Below are 25399 nucleotides of genomic sequence, written 5' to 3' on the forward strand. Positions count from 1 at the left end.
TCTTTCCTGTCTGTCTGTCTGTCTGTCTGTCTGTCTGTCTGTCTGTCTGTCTGTCTGTCTGTCTGTCTGTCTGTCTGTCTGTCTGTCTGTCTGTCTGTCTGTCTGTCTGTCTGTCTGTCTGTCTGTCTCTCTTTGTCTGTCTGTCTGTCTGTCTCTCTTTCCCTGTCTGTCTGTCTGTCTGTCTGTCTGTCTGTCTCTCTTTCCCTGTCTGTCTGTCTGTCTCTCTTTCCCTGTCTGTCTGTCTGTCTGTCTGTCTGTCTGTCTGTCTGTCTGTCTGTCTGTCTGTCTGTCTGTCTGTCTGTCTGTCTGTCTCCTGTCTGTCTGTCTGTCTGTCTGTCTGTCTGTCCCTGTCTGTCTGTCTGTCTGTCTGTCTGTCTGTCTGTCTGTCTGTCTGTCTGTCTCTCTTTCCCTGTCTGTCTTCTGTCTCTCTTTCCCTGTCTGTCTGTCTGTCTCTCTGTCTGTCTGTCTGTCTGTCTGTCTGTCTGTCTGTCTGTCTGTCTGTCTGTCTGTCTGTCTGTCTGTCTGTCTGTCTGTCTGTCTGTCTGTCTGTCTGTCTGTCTGTCTGTCTCTGTCTGTCTGTCTGTCTGTCTGTCTGTCTGTCTGTCTGTCTGTCTCTGTCTGTCTGTCTGTCTGTCTGTCTGTCTGTCTGTCTGTCTGTCTGTCTGTCTGTCTGTCTGTCTGTCTGTCTGTCTGTCTGTCTGTCTGTCTGTCTGTCTGTCTGTCTGTCTGTCTCTGTCTGTCTGTCTCTCTTTCCCTGTCTGTCTGTCTGTCTGTCTTGTCTCTCTGTCTGTCTGTCTCTCTTTCTGTCTGTCTGTCTGTCTGTCTGTCTCTCTTTCTGTCTGTCTGTCTCTCCCTGTCTGTCTCTCTCTCCCTGTCTGTCTGTCTCTTTCTGTCTCGCTCTATCTTCTGTGTCTCTCTCTGTGTCTCTCTCTCTTTCTCTTTCCCTGTCTGTCTCTCTCTCCCTGTCTGTCTCTTTCTATCTTCTGTGTCTCTGTGTGTGTGGCTCTTCCTGTTTAAAGACATTTACATTTACATTACATTTAAGTCATTTAGCAGACGCTCTTATCCAGAGCGACTTACAAATTGGTGCATTCACCTTATGACATCGAGTGGAACAGTCACTTTACAAAAGTGCATCTAAATCTTAAAGGGGGGGGGTGAGAGGGATTACTTATCCTATCCTAGTTATTCCTTAAAGAGGTGGGGTTTCAGGTGTCTCCGGAAGGTGGTGATTGACTCTGCTGTCCTGGCGTCGTGAGGGAGTTTGTTCCACCATTTGGGGGCCAGAGCAGCGAACAGTTTTGACTGGGCTGAGCGGGAGCTGTACTTCCTCAGTGGTAGGGAGGCGAGCAGGCCAGAGGTGGATGAACGCAGTGCCCTTGTTTGGGTGTAGGTCTGTCTCTCTTTCCCTGTCTGTCGAGCCTGATCAGAGCCTGGAGGTACTGAGGTGCCGTTCCCCTCACAGCTCCGTAGGCAAGCACCATGGTCTTGTAGCGGATGCGAGCTTCAACTGGAAGCCAGTGGAGAGAACGGAGGAGCGAGGTGACGTGAGAGAACTTGGGAAGGTTGAACACCAGACGGGCTGCGGCGTTCTGGATGAGTTGAAGGGGTTTAATGGCACAGGCAGGGAGCCCAGCCAACAGCGAGTTGCAGTAATCCAGACGGGAGATGACAAGTGCCTGGATTAGGACCTGTGCCGCTTCCTGTGTGAGGCAGGGTCGTACTCTGCGGATGTTGTAGAGCATGAACCTACAGGAACGGGCCACCGCCTTGATGTTGGTTGAGAACGACAGGGTGTTGTCCAGGATCACGCCAAGGTTCTTAGCGCTCTGGGAGGAGGACACAATGGAGTTGTCAACCGTGATGGCGAGATCATGGAACGGGCAGTCCTTCCCCGGGAGGAAGAGCAGCTCCGTCTTGCCGAGGTTCAGCTTGAGGTGGTGATCCGTCATCCACACTGATATGTCTGCCAGACATGCAGAGATGCGATTCGCCACCTGGTCATCAGAAGGGGAAAGGAGAAGATTCATTGTGTGTCGTCTGCATAGCAATGATAGGAGAGACCATGTGAGGTTATGACAGAGCCAAGTGACTTGGTGTATAGCGAGAATAGGAGAGGGCCTAGAACAGAGCCCTGGGGGACACCAGTGGTGAGAGCGCGTGGTGAGAAGACAGATTCTCGCCACGCCACCTGGTAGGAGCGACCTGTCAGGTAGGACGCAATCCAAGCGTGGGCCGCGCCGGAGATGCCCAACTCGGAGAGGGTGGAGAGGAGGATCTGATGGTTCACAGTATCGAAGGCAGCCGATAGATCTAGAAGGATGAGAGCAGAGGAGAGAGAGTTAGCTTTAGCAGTGCGGAGCGCCTCCGTGATACAGAGGAGAGCAGTCTCAGTTGAATGACTAGTCTTGAAACCTGACTGATTTGGATCAAGAAGGTCATTCAGAGAGAGATAGCGGGAGAGCTGGCCAAGGACGGCACGTTCAAGAGTTTTGGAGAGAAAAGAAAGAAGGGATACTGGTCTGTAATTGTTGACATCGGAGGGATCGAGTAGGTTTTTTCAGAAGGGGTGCAACTCTCGCTCTCTTGAAGACGGAAGGGACGTAGCCAGCGGTCAGGGATGAGTTGATGAGCGAGGTGAGATAAGGGAGAAGGTCTCCGGAAATGGTCTGGAGAAGAGAGGAGGGGATAGGGTCATGCGGGCAGGTTGTTGGGCGGCCGGCCGTCACAAGACGCGAGATTTCATCTGGAGAGAGAGGGGAGAAAGAGGTCAGAGCACAGGGTAGGGCAGTGTGACTTAGCAAACGAGGATCGGATGTCGTCGACCTTCTTTTCAAAATGGTTGACGAAGTCATCTGCAGAGAGGGAGGAGGGGGGGGGGTTCAGGAGGGAGGAGAAGGTGGCAAAGAGCTTCCTAGGGTTAGAGGCAGATGCTTGGAATTTAGAGTGGTAGAAAGTGGCTTTAGCAGCAGAGACAGAGGAGGAAAATGTAGAGAGGAGGGAGTGAAAGGATGCCAGGTCCGCAGGGAGGCGAGTTTTCCTCCATTTCCGCTCGGCTGCCCGGAGCCCTGTTCTGTGAGCTCGCAATGAGTCATCGAGCCACGGAGCGGGAGGGGAGGACCGAGCCGGCCTGGAGGATAGGGGACATAGAGAGTCAAAGGATGCAGAGAGGGAGGAGAGTAGGGTTGAGGAGGCAGAATTAGGAGATAGGTTGGAGAAGGTTTGAGCAGAGGGAAGAGATGATAGGATGGAAGAGGAGAGAGTAGCGGGGGAGAGAGAGCGAAGGTTGGGACGGCGCGATACCATCCGAGTAGGGGCAGTGTGGGAGGTGTTGGATGAGAGCGAGAGGGAAAAGGATACAAGGTAGTGGTCGGAGACTTGGAGGGGAGTTGCAATGAGGTTAGTGGAAGAACAGCATCTAGTAAAGATGAGGTCGAGCGTATTGCCTGCCTTGTGAGTAGGGGGGGAAGGTGAGAGGGTGAGGTCAAAAGAGGAGAGGAGTGGAAAGAAGGAGGCAGAGAGGAATGAGTCAAAGGTAGACGTGGGGAGGTTAAAGTCGCCCAGAACTGTGAGAGGTGAGCCGTCTTCAGGAAAGGAGCTTATCAAGGCATCAAGCTCATTGATGAACTCTCCGAGGCAACCTGGAGGGCGATAAATGATAAGGATGTTAAGCTTGAAAGGGCTGGTAACTGTGACAGCATGGAATTCAAAGGAGGCGATAGACAGATGGGTAAGGGGAGAAAGAGAGAAAGACCATGGTAGCAGAGGTAGGCTGTGTGGATTGCTCATAACCACCACCAGAGAAGACCGTCAGTCCGGGCCTTTGACTCGTGTCTCTATAGGGATGGTGTGTTTTCCACCCCACCTTCTTCTCTAGTTTCTGTTTCTCCACTCAGACCGGATGGACAAACCAGTAGAACCAGTTATGATGCTAAAATTAATTTCTGTATCAATCACTTCGGCGTGTGCATCATATTAAGAAGCATGTGGCTACACAATATGGGAACACACACACAGAGAGAGAGATTGAAATGTTGGTAAACATTGACAGGTGTGTTGCAACAGATCATTTGTTTTTACAGGTAGACCAGACAGACACACTGATGCACACTCATTCATACAGTTAATTACATTCTCACGCAGACATGCACGAAAGACACCTGCTGGTGACTTGTCAGGACGCTGTGGTCCTGATAATGTAGGAAAACATGTACACAAACACACACCAATCCCTGTACTGTGTGTTTGTTTGTGTGTGTATGCGCCCAGAGTAAATGGCTGGTTCTAGAAAAGCATAAGCCATCCAAATGATTTATGACCAGTGTGGAGCGGACTGGGCTTTTTCCTCTTCACTACATGTCCTGTTTCCTCCACTCATCGCTAGAATGGGGGCGGCGCACATACACCCCTCTAGCAGACTCCTGGAGCGTTGACCTACTTGCTTACTGTAGGTAGTCTTAATGGTATACCAGACCATTCCACAGAACTACAATCTGACATTGGATAGACTAGGGCATGGTCCCAATAGTCCCCAAAAGCTTCCTCTCCTCATCAGGCAGACTGGGGCTGGGGCCTGGTCCCAATAGTCCCAACAAGCTTCCTCTCCTCATCAGGCAGACTGGGGCTGGGCCTGGTCCCAATAGTCCCAACAAGCTTCCTCTCCTCATCAGGCAGACTGGGGCTGGGGCCTGGTCCCAATAGTCCCAACAAGCTTCCTCTCCTCATCAGGCAGACTGGGGCTGGGGCCTGGTCCCAATAGTCCCAACAAGCTTCCTCTCTTCATCAGGCAGACTGGGGCCTGGTCCCAATAGTCTCAACAAGCTTCCTCTCCTCAACATGCAGACTGGGGCTGGGGCCTGGTCCCAATAGTCTCAACAAGCTTCCTCTCCTCATCAGGCAGACTGGGGCTGGGGCCTGGTCCCAATAGTCTCAACAAGCTTCCTACTCCCCTTTCCTTCATGGCCTCTGACGTAGAACATGGAGGGGAAAACAGGAAGCCGTGGTTAAAGGTGGACTAATGTCCTCTCCTCTTCCTCCCAGGGGCGGTGTCTCAGCGGGTGAAGGTGGAACCGGAAGTGATGTCCTACCCCAGCCAGGCGGTCAACCTGAGGTGTGCCTTCACAGACGCTGGAGGGATACAGCTCACACAGGTCAGTGTCAGACAGGAACTCATATGTAGACAAATGGATATGTTTTTACAACATGAGAAGAAAGTCCTAAATAATCAGATACACATAGAGGAACTAATGTCTGGACTCGTACAATTTACGTCCATGACCATTTTTTAAAAACCTTTATTTAACTAGGAAGGGCTCATTGAGATTTAAAATCTCTTTTTCAAGAGCGTCCTGGCCAAGAACGGCAGCACCAAGTCATTACAAACAATTACAGACAAACAACATGAAAAACTACAAGTAATCTAGTAAAAACCGTAGAATTCACAAGAGTATAACAAACTCAAAAACAGCTAATTAAAAACATTGACAGGTCAGGGAATCAGTCTCAAAATCCTTCATCAGTGATTTTAAAAACACCAATCGAGACAAGTTCTTCCAGTTTTAAAAGTATTTTGTAAGGAGTTCCAAGACGATGGCTCAGAGTACATAAAAGCCCTTTTACCAAATTCAGTTGGGACATTTGGAACAGTTAGCAGGATAACGTCCAGTGAACGAAGAGAGTACCCATCACATTTCTGAACAATAAAAATGCCCAAATAAAAAGGTAGTAAACCCAAAATGGCTTTGTAAATAATAATAATAATATATGCCATTTAGCAGACGCTTTTATCCAAAGCGACTTACAGTCATGTGTGCATACATTCTACGTATGGGTGGTCCCGGGAATTGAACCCACTACCCTGGCGTTACAAGCGCCATGCTCTACCAACTGAGCTACAGAAGGACCAGTATACCAGTGACTGAGCCTACGAGTGACTAGAGAAGGCCAGCCAACCCTGGTATACAAAGTGCAGTGGTGCGTAAGGGTTGTGCAGTTTAAAATAAATCTCAAAGTGCCATGGTAAAGAGTGTCAATTGATCTCAAACACTGAGCGGAAGCAATAACAAGATCAAATGATTATTAAGACACTTTGTCCCTGATCATCCAAGTTTATGTGCACTGTACATTGATTGTCTTTTCTCTACCATAGTGTAGATGGCAGAGGTGGGACCAAGTCATTGTTTTACAAGTCACAAGTAAGTCTCAAGTCTTAGCACTCAAGTCCCAAGTCAAGACAGGCAAGTCTGAGTCAAGACCGTCAAGTATCAAGTCCTAAAATATGAGTTTCGAGTCCCAAACAAGTCATAATGTGCTCTTCACCAAATGTAATACCATTTCATATGTTTAACAAGAGTAATAGTTAGTATACTACATTTACGCAAATCATGAATGCTTTAAAAAAAATCTATATATTTATTACTTTCAAATAAATGCTGTATTTCCATGGAATTACATGGGTAGCCATGAGAACCCCCCCCCCCCCCCCCGATGGTGATCAACTATCGATGATCGCTATGGCACAATCGGGCGATGTAGGCTTGTACACAATCACCCGACCTTAACACCCACACACACTCTCTCTGTGTGGCTACAGTAGGCTAACGTATGTCAATGGTTTTAGGAACAACAGTAACATCAGGCAGGATTTAGGCTACTAACTGCCTAGCCAGTTGTACCTCAATCTTGGGTGCAATGATCACGTTCCCGCTCTGACTGACTGTGTGGAGGCTCATTGATTTAACATTACGTTAGCCTACATGCTACACTAGTAAGGTAATAAAATATATAGCTGTCGGCTATATCAGCCACGACTTACCGCTCTTTGTGCAGCTTCAAATGACGAACAGAGTTGGAAGTTGTTGCTCCTCCGTCTGTCATTTTCTTCCCAGATGTTGTACAAGTTGCAATCTGTTTTTTGTTGATACAGCGTTGTCTTTATATCCCAAAATAATAATTTTGGGTATCATCTTTCCAAGGGCTCCATCTGAATTCACCCTCCGACGTTCCTCTGCACTGCCTCACACAACCTTTTCTCACCTGGCACAATTTGATTGGCTGCTGTCCGATTCTAACTGTAATCCATTAAATGAAGAGTTGATGCGCTGCACACTTTTTTTAAACAGCATCATTTTTAATATTTGGGCTTTGGGAGGGTATCAAGTCAGGTCGAGTCATAAGGCTCAAGGTCACGTCGCGATTCATTGGTGTTAAAGTGGAAAGTCATCATATTTGTGACTGGAGTCCATACTTCTGTTAGATAGTAATACATGTTCACAAAGAGGCGCTGTTATTTATTCACCGCTTTCCTCCATCTGACAGGTTGTGTAATATTTGAATGAATGAACTTGACTCTACTACGCAGGTGTCCTGGATCTATGAGCCGAAGGAGGGCGAGCGGCTCAACATCGCCGTGTACCACCCTAACTTTGGGGCAAGTTACCCCACATCGCCCCTGAAGGGGCGGGTCCGCTTCACAACGGAGCCCCCCTCCCTCAGCAACCCTTCCATCCAGATCTCAGACGTCAAGATGACTGACGAGGGGAAATACATCTGTGAATACGCCACCTACCCCAGTGGCAACGAACAGGGTGTCACCTCCCTCGTCATGCTAGGTAGGACTGTATGTGTGTGTGTGTGTCTTTAGGATGTGTGTGTGTGTCCATGTTCTATTATGTATCTGTGAGTACTCTTTTGCCTCCCTCTACCCCCATCCCATCTGACCTCTACCCCCATCCCATCTGACCTCTACCCCCATCCCATCTGACCTCTAACCCCATCCCATCAGACCTCTACCCCATCCCATCTGACCTCTACCCCATCCCATCCCATCTGACCTCTACCCCCCCATCCCACCCGACCTCTACCCCATCCCATCCCACCCGACCTCTACCCCCATCCCATCTGACCTCTAACCCCATCCCATCTGACCTCTAACCCCATCCCATCTGACCTCTACCCCCATCCCATCCCATCTGACCTCTACCCCCATCCCATCTGACCTCTACCCCCATCCCATCCCATCTGACCTCTACCCCCATCCCATCCCATCTGACCTCTACCCCCATCCCATCTGACCTCTACCCCCATCCCATCCCATCTGACCTCTACCCCATCCCATCCCATCTGACCTCTACCCCCATCCCATCCCATCTGACCTCTACCCCCATCCCATCCCATCTGACCTCTACCCCCATCCCATCTGACCTCTACCCCCATCCCATCTGACCTCTACCCCCATCCCATCCCATCTGACCTCTACCCCCATCCCATCTGACCTCTACCCCCATCCCATCTGACCTCTACCCCCATCCCATCTGACCTCTAACCCCATCCCATCTGACCTCTACCCTGCAGGTTAAAATGATGTCTATGCAGCTTAATTGCTATTATAAGTGGTATTGTCAGATCAATTGTGTTTCTGTTAATGGGTTAGAACCATTGCTCTAACCTGTACGCAGCTCTCCCCTCTCTCCCCTCGGGCGTTTATTGATCCGGCTGCTTGTCATGCTTGGTGTCGGCTCTTGTCCTGATTGCTCTATTCACATTCAGCAGCCATGGGGAGAGAGAGAGAAGGGGAAGGGGGGAACCTGTCTTGTTTTCGTCGGTCTTGTCGTTTATCAATATTGGTATTCATTAATTATTCTCCCTATTCCCTTCATCAGCCAAACCCAGGAACTCTGCTTCCGGGGTAACAGTGATAGCCTCCACTGTCGCCACGGGAGCCCAGCCAGTTGTCGTGGCCCGCTGTGAGTCGGCCGACGGTCGTCCTGCTGCCCAGATCGCATGGGTGACAGCTGTCAATGGCAACGCTACCTCCGCCTCTACGGCGGGCGCTGACAACACCGTGACTGTATCCAGCCAGTACATGTTGGTTCCCACAGCAGCAGACAACGGCAAAGACATCAGCTGTTTGGTGTCCCATCGAACCCAGGCCAAGCCTGAGAGCTTCCTGATGAACCTGGCCATCGAATGTAAGGCCACTGCACACACTGGTGCACACATGCATCACACACACACACACACACACACTTACTCATGCAGACCGTATAGTCAGACCTTTTTTAATGTTGCATATACATCCAAATACAATTATTTTCTCTGTGTGGGAAGTCCCCCTAATTAACCTCTCTCTCTCAGACCCCCCACAGGTGACCATCCTGGGCTATGATAATAACTGGTATGTGGGTCGGACAAACGTGGCTCTGACCTGTCAGGCTACTGCCAACCCCGTCCCTACCACCATCGCATGGAAAACGTGAGTGTGTGTCCGTCGGCCTGTCTCTTTGTCATTCTGTGTCTCGGTCTCTCTCCTTTAATTATCACTCTATCCACAGGCCACTATAAACCACAGATAGTATTATGATAATGATGATCAACTCGACAGCCACTGGCCTCTTATCCTGATGATGGAGAAATGAAGTGTAACTTTCCATAGTGGAGTTTAGCCCCAGTAGAAACAACAAGCCTGCAGTGTCCTGACTGGCTCCTCTATAATCACTTACTTGTATTAAGTTTTTATAGGTATGAAAAGGTGAAAGTTGAAAGTAGGGAGATCTGGGCCAGGTTCCAATACTTATGTTTTCCACCCTCTCCTCCTCTCCTCTCCCTCTTCCCCCAGTATGTCCGGTCAGATGCCAGACACAGTGCAGGTAAAAGAAAACGTGCTGACCGTGCTAAAGGTGGACGAGCAGATCAACACAACCTTCGTCTGCGAGGTCAAGAACCGCCTGGGCACCGGCAAGGACCAGGTCACTGTTATGGTCCGAGGTGAGTCCACACACACCTGAAATGACTGTAATCATACACATGTGCATGCTATGCTACACACACACACACACACACACACACACACACACACACACACACACACACACACACACACACACACACACACACACACACACACACACACACACACACACACACACACACACACACACACACACACACACACACGCACACACACGCACACACACACACACACACACACAGACACAGAGAGGGTGTGGTAATGCTTGCCTGTAGTCAGGGAGAGCAGCATGCTCTGTCCCTGGGGTTAGTGGTTGGGGGGCAGTTTACTGGGCCTCTATTCCTCCGTTTGGGTTTTCCATCTATCCATCCTCTACCCTTTGAAACTTTATCACCCATCCCTCCTTGTTTGCATGCAATCCTCTCCTTCTGTTAATACCTATGGATCCTAGCTGTGATGTTTCAGCATCAGAGACAGTTTCAGGTCTCCACACACTGGCAGGGTTCGTTTGAGGGTACGGTTTGCATTGGACTGAAACTCAACCTTGTTATCTCCTTGTTGTGTACTGTGACTCGACAACCACTACACCACTTGAAAGAGATGTTCGGTCGACCGCGCCCGTTTAAATAAATATCCCTCTACAGCTTTAGCTTCCCCTCCACGAGTTCCACCTTGCTCTCTCTCTCTCTTATAAAAAATGCATCCGCCCCCCTGATCTGCACTTTACCTGAAGTTGTTTTGTGCTGACACGGGGAAATGCAGGACAAATGGATAAAAAGTGCAATTCACTGGTGAATGTGTTTTAAAAGCCACCTCCCTCCCTCCCTCGCTCTGTCCCTCGCTCTGTCCCTCGCCTCCCCATGCTACTAATGTGTTCTCTCTGATGGGCCACTAGCATCTCTCTGGAACATGACGGACGTCCCCATGCAGGCCCACAGGGTATTACAGGGCTGGCTATGGGTACAGGGCTGGCTATGGGTACAGGGCTGGCTATGGGTACAGGGCTGGCTATGGGTGCAGGCCCACAGGGTATTATAGGGCTGGCTATGGGTACAGGGCTGGCTATGGGTACAGGGCTGGCTATGGGTACAGGGCTGGCTATGGGTACAGGGCTGGCTATGGGTACAGGGCTGGCTATGGGTACAGGGCTGGCTATGGGTGCAGGCCCACAGGGTATTATAGGGCTGGCTATGGGTATAGGGCTGGCTATGGGTACAGGGCTGGCTATGGGTGCAGGGCTGGCTATGGGTGCAGGGCTGGCTATGGGTGCAGGGCTGGCTATGGGTGCAGGGATGGCGGCTGGGTGCAGGGATGGCGGCTGGGTGCAGGGCTGGCGGCTGGGGGGAGGGAGGGAAGTAGAGAGGAGAAAAAGGAGTGATTGAATGAGTGAGTGAGAGAAAGGGGAAGGGTTGGTAGAGTGTCTGCTTTTAGAGTAAAGAGGGGGGTGAGAGGGGAACAGGATGCTGATGGCATTTTAAAACCCCTATGGGAATCTATGGCACTGCTTCTTCTCTCTACCACTATCACCCCCTCCATTTTCTCTCTCGCTCTCTCTGATTAGTGTGAGAGCGAGCAGGCTGACGGTGCTGTGAGTATGTAGTGCCGTAGTCTCTCTATCCTCTCTGAGCGGATCAGTCGGCCTCTGCTGCTTCAGCGCCTGGCTGCTTCTCCTTCTTAACTCCCTCTGTTCTGTCCTCCCTTTCCTCGCCCTCATCATCCTGTCTCCTATAAACTCTCCTTTCCTGTCTCCAAGAATGATTTCCTGTCCTCCCTCTCTCTCCTCTTTGGTCCACCACCCCTAAATTCTTTCCCACTTAACTCCCTCTGTCCTCTTCCTCCCTCCCCCTTCATCTACTCCTTGTACTCTCTCCTGCTAAATGGAAAGGGGGATGCCTAGTCAGTTGTACAACTGAATGCATTCAACTGATTTAACCCAACCCCTCTGAAGAGAAGTGCAGGGGGCTGCCTTAATCGACATCCACGTCATCGGGGAGCAGTGGGTTAACTGCCTTGCTCAGGGGCAGAACGACCTTATTGTTTCTTGTCCACCCTTCCCTTGTCCTGTCATCGCCTCCCTCTTCTTTTCTCCTGTCATTCCCCCTCAGTGAGTAAGACAGTAAAAAGGGGGATGACTGAACTGAGTGCAGGCCCACACAGAGAAAGACTGAGATGGAGAGAGAGGTAGTGTGAATACAGATGGTGTGCTAATGCAGTGGAGCTGTGTCCAACCAGGGCTGAGAGATGCCGTGGCTGTGAAATGTCCAGCGTCTGGACCAGGCTAGAGCAGGCTCCTGTCCTGCTGCTGCTCCTGTGCCCAGCTGTGTGACAACTGACGCAGAGATCCCTGCACAGGGCTACGAGCTGACCTAGGACCTGTCTCCTTTGTCTGTCTGTGTCCCTGGTCCGGTGCTCTATAACTGGCCTCTATCAGGCTCCTACAACACTGTACTGATCTGCACTGAGTACTGCTGTTAGCCCTCTCTGAGACCCCCTCTCTCTGTCTCTCTCAAATACCAGCCCACAGCACTGAGCCAGTCTCCTTCCCCTCTATCTCCCTCTCACCCCGTCTCTCACTCTTCCTCTGTCCACTCCCCCCCTCTGTCTCATCCCATTCTCTATCTCCCTTCCTTTCTCTCTCATATGCTCTCTGTCTTTCTCTGTCTCTCTCTCTCATCCTCCCTTACCCTCTCCCTATTGCTGTCTCTCATCTTGCAGAGCTGGTCTCTCCTTCTCTTAAATACCAGCTCTCTTAATCACTGCTTAGCTCCCCTGATCCTGCACTGGAACCTGCTCCGCCACAGTTGGCTAACCCATTTTCTGCCATCACCACTGTCTCCAGGCCTGGTTTCTCCAATATTGCCTTGCACTAGTGTCACAATAAAATCCTTCCCCACTTGCTCAGAAGACAAACCTTTTCCCTTTCCGTTTCCCTTATTCCCCTGCAATGGTATCACGACTAAATCAGCCCCTCTTAATGAGTTAACCTGCATCCTTCCTATTTCACATATTCCCACGTAGTGGTGTCAGCCCCCCTTCAGAAGATCTGCTTTGTTCTGTTTTCCCCCCGGGCTGTCAGTCTTTGGCCATGCTACAGAGAGGATGTAGTCTGTTCCTCTACAGCCTCCAGGCCTGACTGCCCTCTGCCATCCCTCCACCCATGATCAAGACCAGAGACATGTATAGTCTGATCCAGACCATTCAATAAGTCACATTCAGTACTGCTGCTAACTCACCATCTCTCTCTCTGTGAAGAAACCAGCCCGAAACCAACCAATCAGCCTTCTCCCATGATGTAGTGTGTGTGTGTGTGTGTGTGTGTGTGTGTGTGTGTGTGTGTGTGTGTGTGTGTGTGTGTGTGTGTGTGTGTGTGTGTGTGTGTGTGTGTGTGTGTGTGTGTGTGTGTGTGTGTGTGTGTGTGTGTGTGTGTGTGTGTGTGTGGCTGTTGCATGTCTTTGGGAGGCGGGCAGCAGCAGGCGTTATTTCCGCCCCATCTCTCTCATTATTTGCGGTTACTTGGAGCTTATGGTCGTGCATGACGCAATTTATAAAAAGTATCATTTTACAAAGCCAGTGGGTTTTGTGCTGGAGCGATGCATAGTCCTCTTTCTGGGGTGGTTTCTGTCGTTGGCCCCATGCACCTGTCTGACATAAATAATTGTGACAGTAACCCTCTAAAAAGCCATTACGAATCTTTTTAATGTACTATGAAGCTAAGCATTTGTTTCTTGGGCTTCAAGAATGTGACTGATCAAAGTGGCTCAGGCCTGAACTGATTGAAAGTATAAGGGGATATCAGTGAACAAATGCCGTTGTCAAGGCTACGACGGCGCCAGTGCAGTGAGTGGAGCTTACTCAGAAGTTTAAAAAAACGTATGTCAGATCGAAAGCCTAATGCTTCTTAAGTAGGTCTTTATGAGTTTTAGTTTAGAAAACCATCTCTCTGCAGAGGCGTCAGTTACAGGGATGGTTATAAACAGCTTGATTGCCGTAGCTAGACGAGGAGAACTGGGCAGAAGGGAGTGGTGCTTCAAATATAGCAGTTCTGCAACATTGTTAATTGAGCCTCTCATTCTCCTTAATTGCCGGACTCAACAGGTTACGGAAAGCGATACCCTGAATAGGAAGCTCTGGGACAGGTCATCTGGATACCGGACAGACAATACATTGGCAGATTATTATCTTCAGCGGACAACAGTTCTTGAGAGCTCAAACAAAACAAGCATGTTGTGATTCTATTCATACTGGTGAACCGGCATGTTGTGATTCTATTCATACTGGTGAACCGGCATGTTGGGATTCTATTCATACTGGTGAACCGGCATGTTGGGATTCTATTCATACTGGTGAACCGGCATGTTGTGATTCTATTCATACTGGTGAACCGGCATGTTGTGATTCTATTCATACTGGTGAACCGGCATGTTGTGATTCTATTCATACTGGTGAACCGGCATGTTGGGATTCTATTCATACTAGTGAACCGGCATGTTGGGATTCTATTCATACTGGTGAACCGGCATGTTGTGATTCTATTCATACTGGTGAACCGGCATGTTGTGATTCTATTCATACTGGTGAACCGGCATGTTGTGATTCTATTCATACTGGTGAACCGGCATGTTGGGATTCTATTCATACTAGTGAACCGGCATGTTGGGATTCTATTCATACTGGTGAACCGGCATGTTGGGATTCTATTCGTACTGGTGAACCGGCATGTTGGGATTCTATTCGTACTGGTGAACATTTGCACACAAAAATGCACCAGACGCAGACGCATGCTGTAGCTACTACAGGCCTCTACATAGAAAAAATAGACTGGATTTAGGCACAACAACTTTCTATCCAAGCTGGGAGAGAGCCCGAGGAATGGCTCATGCACGTTCAGGTAGGATATACAGGACAGTTGTGTATCAAAATAATGCATCAATTGGTTGCTGATTTACTATGCTGTCGTATTGAACATGTATTTGGCCATATGCAATGTTTGAATTTCCAACTTTTAATTACTGAACAAGTAATTGCTGTGGTAAGTGGGATCTAACTGGACGCCGTACGACAATGTGTATAGCTTTGTGAAATGTTAGGTTTAACATGACAAAATGATGACCAAATGATGGCCTTCAATAAACATTTATCCATTAAGTAAAGCTATAGGCTACATTTCCTGACACCACAGAAAGCCTATGATGGTTTTGATAGGCAGCTGCATAGACCCTTTCAGCATCTTGGACAGTAATTGGTTGTCTATACTTTGTGAGTGGCTCTCTGGCTGACGCATTCGATTATATTTGAGGGGGGGGGCTGACCTTGCGGGGATCCAGAGAAACTGCGTTGCACCAGTCCAGTGAGAGTGAGGGTGATATGAGTGCATTTTTCATTGAGAGGATTGTGTTCCGTTCTTCCCAAGGCGTTGTGCTCGGTGTGTTTACTGCCTGACTGGGAGAGCGTCTCCCCTGTGTGTGTGTGTGTATGTGTGTGTGTGTGTGTGTGTGTGTGTGTGTGTGTGTGTGTGTGTGTGTGTGTGTGTGTGTGTGTGTGTGTGTGTGTGCGTGTGCGTGTGCGTGTGCGTGTGCGTGCGTGCGTAAACAAAATTATCTCTCTTGGGGAGATTTCCCACATCCCCATGAGGACAACAGCTATTTTAAGCTTAGGGGTTAGGGGAAAACTGGATTTTGAATGGAAATCCATTTTATGGCCCCATAAGGTGTGTGTGTGATGATGCTGGTGAGAGCTTGTCTCATGCTTTTTTAAAGGCCAAACACCGTGGGAGAGGAAGTATTCCTTTACAGGAAGCTGTCTAGTGTCCTCTACTAGCGCTCTAGTGTCCTCTACAAGCGCTCTAATGTCCTCTACTAGCGCTCTACCGTCCTCTACTAGCGCTCTACCGTCCTCTACTAGCGCTCTGCCGTCCTCCACTAGCGCTCTGCCGTCCTCCACTAGCGCTCTGCCGTCCTCCACTAGCGCTCTGCCGTCCTCCACTAGAGCTCTGCCGTCCTCTACTAGCGCTCTGCCGTCCTCTACTAGCGCTCTGCCGGCCTCTACTAGCGCTCTGCCGGCCTCTACTAGCGCTCTGCCGGCCTCTACTAGCGCTCTGCCGGCCTCTACTAGCGCTCTGCCGTCCTCCACTAGCGCTCTAGTGTCCTCCACTAGCGCTCTAGTGTCCTCCACTAGCGCTTTAGTGTCCTCCACTAGCGCTTTAGTGTCCTCCACTAGCGCTTTAGTGTCCTCTGCTAGCGCTCTGCTGTCCTCTACTAGCGCTCTGCTGTCCTCTACTAGCGCTCTGCTGTCCTCTACTAGCGCTCTGCTGTCCTCTACTAGCGCTCTGCTGTCCTCTACTAGCGCTCTGCTGTCCTCTACTAGCTTTCTGCTGTCCTCTACTAGCGCTCTGCTGTCCTCTACTAGCGCTCTAGTATCCTCTACTAGTGCGCTAGTGTCCTCTACTAGCGCTCTGCTTTCCTCTACTAGCGGTCTGCCGTCCTCTACTAGCGGTCTGCCGTCCTCTACTAGCGCTCTGCCGTCCTCTACTAGCCCTCTGCCGTCCTCTACTAGCCCTCTGCCGTCCTCTACTAGCCCTCTGCCGTCCTCTACTAGTGCGCTAGTGTCCTCTACTAGCGCTCTGCCGTCCTCTACTAGCGCTCTGCCGTCCTCTACTAGCGCTCTGCCGTCCTCTACTAGCCCTCTGCCGTCCTCTACTAGCCCTCTGCCGTCCTCTACTAGCGCTCTGCCGTCCTCTACTTGCTCTCTAGTGTCCTACTAGCGCTCTGCCGTCCTCTACTAGCGCTCTGCCGTCCTCTACTAGCGCTCTGCCGTCTTCTACTAGCGCTCTGCCGTCCTCCACTAGCGCTCTGCCGTCTTCTACTAGCGCTCTGCCGTCCTCTACTAGCGCTCTGCCGTCCTCTACTAGCGCTCTGCCGTCCTCTACTAGCGCTCTGCCGTCCTCTACTAGCGCTCTGCCGTCCTCTACTTGCTCTCTAGTGTCCTACTAGCACTCTGCCGTCCTCTACTAGCGCTCTGCCGTCCTCTACTAGCGCTCTGCCGTCCTCTACTAGCGCTCTGCCGTCCTCTACTAGCGCTCTACTGTATCACCCAGACCACACACCAACCTTTTTCCCCCAAACCACATTTCTAGTACCAGATTAATTAACCAACCTTTAACCTTTGGGAGGATTAGAAAACGTCAGGGCCTGTATTAATAAAGTGTCTCACTGCTGACCAAGGATCAGTTTTTGCCTTATAAATCATAATGATATAGATTACATGGACAGGGGGGACTGATCTTAGATCAGCACTCCTACTTGGAGACAATCTTGATGAATGTGGCCCCTGACCCTGTATCAGTGTTTAGAGGACCCCTGTACCTACTCCATCCTTTAGCACCTCCAGGTACCGAGGCTCTCGGTCTTCTGGGTCCACTGGAGACTGAGGTGTCAATGCAGTTCCTGTGTTTTTATTATAGGACGGATTGGAGAACCAAAACTCACTGTCATGTATCAATGGAAAGGTTTAGCTAGTGTGTGTGTGTGTGTGTGTGTGTGTGTGTGTGTGTGTGTGTGTGTGTGTGTGTGTGTGTGTGTGTGTGTGTGTGTGTGTGTGTGTGTGTGTGTGTGTGTGTGTGTGTGTGTGTGTGTGTGTGTGTGTGTGTAAAGAGAAACTGAGGGGGGGGTACGTGAGAGGGAGGGAGAAAAGGAAGGTGTAGTAGATGGTGGGGGAGGAGGATGGGAGAGATGGCTAAGAAGAACGCGGTAGAGTCATAGCAAATAACTAGCAATCTCGCCAGCCGGTGTGTCTGGAGTCATGAGCCTTGCAATATGATCAAACTAGGTCTGAGGGAAAACGTGCGCCGTCCGGGGCTTATACAACAGAGCTCAATTGGGTGTTCAGTAGTTAGGGGAGAGAGCGGGTAGACGGACTGTCCCCTGTTCTGTATTATAGTAGCTTGAAGCAGGAGTTGTCATTCTGCTGTCTCGCTCTGTCAGTCACCACCACCCCTCATCCTCTTCTCCTTCATCCCTGGCTGCATCCCCCATCCATTTATCATCCTCCTGCATGGCCTCCACCTGTTCTTGCCCTCTGGACTCCAGAGGATGCATTTTATTTTCGCTCAGTCGTTCTGCTATTTTATGGGTGAGGCGGCTGAGACTAAAGAGAACCTGCACACAGCCCTCACACTGTTTAGGAGGAGACGTCATTGGCATGTTGCCTTGATGTTGCAGAGACCTTGTTGAAATGTTGCTCTGACGTTATTAGGGTGTTTGTGGGAATGGGGACGAGCAGCTCAGAGGGAGAGTAGGAAATGCCAGTGACGTTAAACACTGCTGTTAAAGCCTCAGCACCCTCACTCCCACATGCAAAAACACATCACATGGAATACAGTGCAGACTACTGACATCATCCAACCCCGCCTCTTCTTCTCGCCCTCCCTCTTGTCCTCTTTCTTTATTTTCCCTCTCAATCTACTTTCCTCCACCGGTCTCATCCTCTTCTTCTCTCCTCTCCCTTCCCTCCCTCCTTCCTACAGAACCCTCTGTGATCCCCTCCAACGCGGCCGTGGTGGCAGGTGCTGTGATTGGCTCCCTTCTGGCCCTCCTCCTCGTCGCCGCCCTTATCGCCGTCCTGGTCACCCGGAGCCGCCGGCAACAGCAGGGTTACCGTGACAACCCAAACCACAGCTCCTTCGACATAAAGTCGCGTCTCTTCGGCTCCGGCAAGAAGGGGAGCAAGAACGGGACAGGTGCTGGCGCCGGGGGCAACGGGGTGGGCGGCAACAACAACAGCCCCATCTACGTCTACAAGGAGGGCTCCGCCCATGATGGCCTGACTGACAAGGCCAATCAACATGTGCCGCTGCACCTGGGGGGGCATGGTGAGGGGGGGGTTGCCACGGCGCCCACGGCGCAGGACATCTTGCTGAGTGGTGAGCTGGATGAGGCAGAGCGAAGGAAGTTTGACCAGCTAGAGGACGAGGAGGAGAGTTACGACCACTTTGGAGGGGGCGGGCCCATCCTGCAACTCCGCCCACCACATGACCAGGACGGAATCATGAGCGGTTACCTTGACGATGACATGGAGTCTCAGCGCGACGGGTCGGTCATCTCACGGACTGCCGTGTACGTGTAGAGAGAACGGGCAGAGGAAGAGGAGGAGGAGGAAGGGAAAGCAGGATGGAAGAAGGAAAAGATGAATGAACATGTCCTCCTTCGAGAGGAGTCGGTGGTGTTGGGATCTCCTCTGTTGGATCATTTGAAATATATTAACAACCACCAAACATTCAGCCCATAGAGAGAGCAAGATGAAGTGGCTGAGGGAGGGAATGTACAGAAACCAGATGAACTGAATGAAGTGGATGAGGGAGGGAATGTACAGAAACCAGATGAACTGAATGAAGTGGCTGAGGGAGGGAATGTACAGAAACCAGATGAACTGAATGAAGTGGCTGAGGGAGGGAATGTACAGAAACCAGATGAACTGAAGTGGCTGAGGGAGGGAATGTACAGAAACCAGATGAACTGAATGAAGTGGCTGAGGGAGGCAATGTACAGAAACCAGATGAACTGAAGTGGCTGAGGGAGGCAAATGTACAGAAACCAGATGAACTGAATGAAGTGGCTGAGGGAGGCAATGTACAGAAACCAGATGAACTGAATGAAGTGGCTGAGGGAGGGAATGTACAGAAACCAGATGAACTGAATGAAGTGGCTGAGGGAGGGAATGTACAGAAACCAGATGAACTGAATGAAGTGGCTGAGGGAGGCAATGTACAGAAACCAGATGAACTGAATGAAGTGGCTGAGGGAGGCAATGTACAGAAACCAGATGAACTGAATGAAGTGGCTGAGGGAGGCAATGTACAGAAACCAGATGAACTGAATGAAGTGGCTGAGGGAGGGAATGTACAGAAACAAGATGGAGGACTGGTGCGTTGATAAAACAACTATTTTTCTCTGGTCCCAATATGAAAAGTGGATCACTTGATATCTATCTACCAAAACAATGAAAGAAATCCTGAAACTATCTTTCTCACATCTCTGCTCTGTCTGTTGTGTTCCTCATTTCTATAGTTTAGGGACCTTGGAGATTGAAGCCTCCAGAGAGACACATTGTAGTAGGGACTTGTGGGTAAAATGTCATCTCCATGCAGCCGTTCCCTCGCTAGCTAGAGAAACTCCTCACTAAAATATTCACTCTTATCTCCACTAAATGCACAGTAGCAATGTAAGGGGTGTCACGATGGTATCTGCTCCCTGCTATTCTCGTCTCTCTCCTGTCTCTCCTGTGGGACAACGTTTGTTCCGACTACAGTAGCCTTGTTTCTGCTGTATGTGACAGTACTGGGGAAGGGAACAGGAAGTTTGGCAGGGGAAGTGGTCGATGTAGTTGTGGTTAAGTAAAATGTCAAATTCTCTCTAGTGTCTGTATGTTGCAGTAGGCCGCCTCTTTCTACCTCATTTTCTCTCTGCTATTGTGCCACCAACTGGAAGTATGTGCAGAATTTAGTTTGGGACATTCTGAAATGATAAACAACTTACTGAAGGAGTGGTAGTCATCTAGATGAAGACCGTGCATGAAAGGGGAATTGATAGAGGGGTAGGAGGGAGGGAAACCATACAGCTGTTCTCTCATGTCCGGAGAGAGGGATTAGGATGAATTGATAGAGGGATAGGAGGGAGGGAAACCATACAGCTGTTCTCTCATGTCCGGAGAGAGGGATTAGGATTAATTGATAGAGGGATAGGAGGGAGGGAAACCATACAGCTGTTCTCTCATGTCCGGAGAGAGGGATTAGGATGAATTGATAGAGGGATAGGAGGGAGGGAAACCATACAGCTGTTCTCTCCTGTCCGGAGAGAGGGATTAGGATGAATTGATAGAGGGATAGGAGGGAGGGAAACCATACAGCTGTTCTCTCATGTCCGGAGAGAGGGATTAGGATGAATTGATAGAGGGATAGGAGGGAGGGAAACCATACAGCTGTTCTATCATGTCCGGAGAGAGGGATTAGGATGAATTGATAGAGGGATAGGAGGGAGGGAAACCATACAGCTGTTCTCTCATGTCCAGAGAGAGGGATTAGGATGAATTGATAGAGGGATAGGAGGGAGGGAAACCATACAGCTGTTCTCTCATGTCCGGAGAGAGGGATTAGGATGAATTGATAGAGGGATAGGAGGGAGGGAAACCATACAGCTGTTCTCTCATGTCCGGAGAGAGGGATTAGGATGAATTGATAGAGGGATAGGAGGGAGGGAAACCATACAGCTGTTCTCTCCTGTCCGGAGAGAGGGATTAGGATGAATTGATAGAGGGATAGGAGGGAGGGAAACCATACAGCTGTTCTCTCATGTCCGGAGAGAGGGATTAGGATGAATTGATAGAGGGAGAAAAAGGGACGGCTCAAACAGCAGGCTGTTCTCCCTTTCCTCCATTTGATCCCTCCCTCCTTGTGGTGTTCCTGACAGGAAGAGTTTGATTGCTAATGAGCCTTGAAGTCAATGCTCATTTAAGCCCACACACAAACCAAATTACCACCGCTTAGATGGTATGACGTGGACATTTTCTCTCCCTCCTCCCTCTCCTCCGTTCTCCCTCTCCTCCCTCCTTACCCTGTCTCTTACCTCTGTCTCTCTCCATCACCTCTCTCCTTCTCTCCCTCACAGTCTCTCTCCTCCACCAGACTTTCTCCATCACCTCTCTCTACCCTGTGTGTGTGTGTATGATTTACACAGGGCTGTGGGGAGGTCAGGGATACAGGGAGAGCAGAGGGAGTATTTCATGCCTGCCTCTCTACGTGTCAAACACCCCATTTACTGTACCCCCTTCCTCCTGCCAGACCTGACTCAGAAAGCCATGGTGGAGTCATGCCCTGCTCACTGTACATCTCGGCTTTCATAGTTTGATTAGTAAGGTTTCCTCCTATCCCATTGTATATGTTGCTCTGTCAATCTATACAATCACAAGGTATATAGAGATCCAAATACATGATGGCATATTTGCATCTGTAGCTAATTAAGATATAAATGAATTGATTGATTCTGTGCATACATAGGGGGGTGAATGACCAGTTATAGGACCTACATTGACTAGCAGAGGTCTGGGTATAATCCTTCATGATTCAGACCGGAGCCTGATAGTTTAGTGACTAAATTGTCTTTCTAACAAGACAGTCGAGGGCTGTTCAAGCCAATATCACCATGTACAACTATTATACATCACTAGAGGCAAACAGATGAGCACTGGAAGGCTATGACCAGCTGTCTTCCTGAAGAGCCTTACTTTCCTACCCTCAATAGCCCAGATCTGAATCCCCTCTGAATCAGCCCCTTCTCATGACTCCCCTGTGATTCATCGTGTTTCCTGGTTAATCAGTGGGGTATCCTTGGCCGCCCTGACCAGGTGAGGCACCTGATTGGCCCATTAAGCCTGGGTCTGTTTCTGAGTCACGACCAGCCAGAGGTCATGGGGTCAAACGATGTGCGTTTTACCGCTGAGGGCGTGGTGGGTGCCTGTGGGTCGCACCTCTAATTGGGCACTTTAACTTTAACCCATAGGGTTCACAGAGAAACATACATATTACACACACACTCTGGTGAGAGAGCGACATGTATTAGTGTTCCAGGATGACCTTGACTGTTGTGGAGGAGGTTGACCTTGGTGTGGGGGAGAGAAAGGAACAGAGAGGGGGAGACTGGGAGGAATGGATGGATACTGACCCACTGTGCGACTTGCCTAACCATCAGCACTTGATAACACGATAGCCTAAGTCTGTCAATTACAATAGATTGATAGCATTATGGCCTCAGTATAGGCCAAAACTCAGACTTACATACACATTATAGATGCAGAGAGCAAGGCTCAACAGTGCAACCATTTTACTCGCATATGCGCCTAAATATTTTGCTGTGCGACATAGATTTTTTTTATTTTGGATTCCCAGTGTGCTGAGAACTGTTTTGAATTCTAGCTTCATTACCTCAAATATTTTTCACTGTGCTCCTAAATTTCTTTGTGTGCGCCTACATTTTTCAACTTAGCCACACACGTGCTCCTAGAAAAAGGTCAGCATAGAGGCCTGTAGTGAACTACTTATCATGACCACTAACACAAACATGTATCTCCTATCTTTGCACTTGTGTGTAACACCAAAACAGGATATGCCCACTAGTTATATTTGTATGAAGGTGATTAAGTGTGTCTTTGGAGAAATATTGATAATGTCCTTCGGTTTGTAATGTGAAGGAGGGAGGGAAGGGAGAAAGTTGTATGTATATTTTGGTGTGAGGTATCTGTATACTATATATGTACGGATATTTATTTTTCTTGTCGAACTCCTGTGGAAAAAATGTGGATATTTATCAGTGTAAATAACTGCTGTATAGAGTCAATGTTGTCGTGTGGAACTCATTTCCTGGTTTGGCCAAGGTCAAAGTTCAATCGGAGCCAATAATACTGTACTCAGAATGTAACTGCTTGAATAGACAACCCTTCAATGAAAAGGTGTAGGATGTATAAGATGCACATCTTCAGCTATTAAATACATGTAAACATTTGAGTTTTTCATCCAGGATGATGACTGAAATAACTGGATTAGACAGGTTCACTAAACTCAATCAGCGTACTTAAGATAGCTGCCCCTTCACCCATAAACACACACACTATTTATCAGATAGAGTAGCTCCCACAGAGTCAGCGCTGTGTGTGGTTTCTGAGTCAGCGCTGTGTGTGGTTTCTGAGTCAGCGCTGTGTGTGTGTGGCTCAGGGGCTTTGGGACATCTGTCACTGCCACAGGGTGTGTAACCCTAATGTAACCCCCATTTCCTGCCCCCTCTGTCTCTTTAGCATAGGGAGTTAGAGGAGACATTACTGTACACTGTCCCCTGCAGCCTGATCTCTCTCTCACACACACACACGCACACACAGAAAGAGGGAACTAGTATGAGAGACACTTCCCGAACAGACACAAACACTCAGTGGTCCCAACTAAGCTCGTGGTCAGAACTCTGTCAGTATATTCACAGACCCTTCTGTTCCCCAGAGACTGGGAGAGAGCCACACACACACTCCTCTTGCCCAATGTCAGGGATTTGAAGGAGAATGTGTGCTAAGAACACTTTATGAGAATCATCTGTACTGTTGCTGTTTCTCTCTCTCTGTGAGTGCTGCGTTTTACCGCTTTCCCAAAATAAAATACCCAATTGGCCAAACTTGACCTCCACAAACTGGTCCCGAAGTAAAATGCTTCTAGAAAATCACTATCCAACTATGTCTTCGGTCTTTAACAACATTTAGTTGTTTTTTGAAGTAAATGTTTTCTGGGAATCTACTCTTGACCTCCACTTGTACTGGTTGGCACAAAGGTTTTAAAATAAAAATGCTTTTAGAGAGTTGACGTAATGTTCCTGACCTGGAGCTAACACAGTGGTAGGTTGTTAGTAGTTGTTGATAATCCACATAATTGTCCTCTGGCTCTAAACACTGATGACTAATCCAAGCCTTAGCTTCCTTGTCGTCTCGATCGCTCCTCCCTGATGTGTACATAGTATAAATATATAAATACAGTATCTAGCGGAAAGAATTACTAATTTATGGTGTCACGTGTTCTATTTCTCAGCGGCAAGCATGAAGGATTTATTCTGTTCTGTATCAATGCTTCGTCCTTATCTTTTTCTCTGTTATTGCAGTTCTTTATAATTAATGCTTTTGGAGTGCTTTATTTCTCCACTGCTTTGCTGTGACTACTACGCCAAAACAGGCTTAATGTGCTTTTACTGCACAAAATGGTGCACGGTGCACACTCAACAATCTTACAACAAAATGTGCTTTTTATTCACCATTCTCTGAACTTGTTTATTTTCTTTTTTAAAGGAACATTTTAGAATGTGTCACTATTTGTCATGTCTTTCTATTTTTTTTGTGTGTATTTTTTTGTATATGTTTGCAATTAAAGTTTTCTTGATTTTTGAAATGATGACCTTGTTGCTGTGTATTATGTGCATAGAATGAAATAGAAAGAATATAAATAGTAATTTAATGTAGGTATCTGGGTATATTTATTATCAATGTCCTTGGCTAGGGTCACAAGTTAGCACACCATGGAGGGTGCTGAGTCTTGCTGTTTGTCTCGTTTTGGTTGTGATAAAACTGTTAATTGTCAAGAGTGCTGATAACATACAGTATCTAGGCTATGGGAATCAACATGAAGGTTAGAGGGGGAGAGAGGCCATTGTAGGTGAATTGTGTTAGCTGACGTTTCACTCATACACCCCAGCCCCTCCCCCCGTTTGTTTGTTTGATTTGCATATGTCATCTGGTTGGCTGAAGTGACCCTGCTGCTGTGGTAACGGGTAGTTTGGACAAGAGTGGGAGAGTCAAGGAAACATACCGATACTGTGTGTAATGGCTTAGGAATGTGGTGTTGCTTTAGTGTTACTCTGGAGGCAGGGGGAGGGTTTGTTATCAGTTGGGGAATGTGCATGCTGGCTGAAACTAAGTAATTAGACCAGCTCTCAAGGGCTGCATTCTTTGAAACCTCTGACTCCACCAGACTGGTTTGGTAAAGAAAGTGGGAGGAGGAGACGTGTGCTTGCATGCGCCCATCATTTTATCACTGTAGAACTGTGTGACCTTCACTCCCCACGGTAATACAGTGCAGAG

The 25399-nt window shown here is 48.9% G+C and overlaps 1 protein-coding gene across 2 annotated transcripts in view; it reads left to right on the top strand.

Moving 5' to 3' along the window:
- The window catches only part of LOC124005724 (nectin-2-like), a 99270-nt gene that overhangs the window by 49172 nt on the left and 24699 nt on the right, over positions 1 to 25399 (top strand). The window contains exons 2-7 of one of the 2 annotated variants that reach the window (XM_046315220.1): positions 5041 to 5150; positions 7361 to 7610; positions 8661 to 8969; positions 9136 to 9253; positions 9617 to 9765; positions 18270 to 24713. In XM_046315220.1, the coding sequence (XP_046171176.1) occupies positions 5041 to 5150; positions 7361 to 7610; positions 8661 to 8969; positions 9136 to 9253; positions 9617 to 9765; positions 18270 to 18868 (1535 nt within the window). In that variant the 3' untranslated portion in view covers positions 18869 to 24713. Of the gene's footprint in view, positions 1 to 5040; positions 5151 to 7360; positions 7611 to 8660; positions 8970 to 9135; positions 9254 to 9616; positions 9766 to 18269; positions 24714 to 25399 lie in introns of those variants that run through there. The other variant, XM_046315221.1, reaches the window with a different exon arrangement.

This window comes from Oncorhynchus gorbuscha, linkage group LG19 (assembly GCF_021184085.1).
Source record: "Oncorhynchus gorbuscha isolate QuinsamMale2020 ecotype Even-year linkage group LG19, OgorEven_v1.0, whole genome shotgun sequence".
In the NCBI taxonomy this organism is placed as follows: domain Eukaryota; kingdom Metazoa; phylum Chordata; class Actinopteri; order Salmoniformes; family Salmonidae; genus Oncorhynchus; species Oncorhynchus gorbuscha.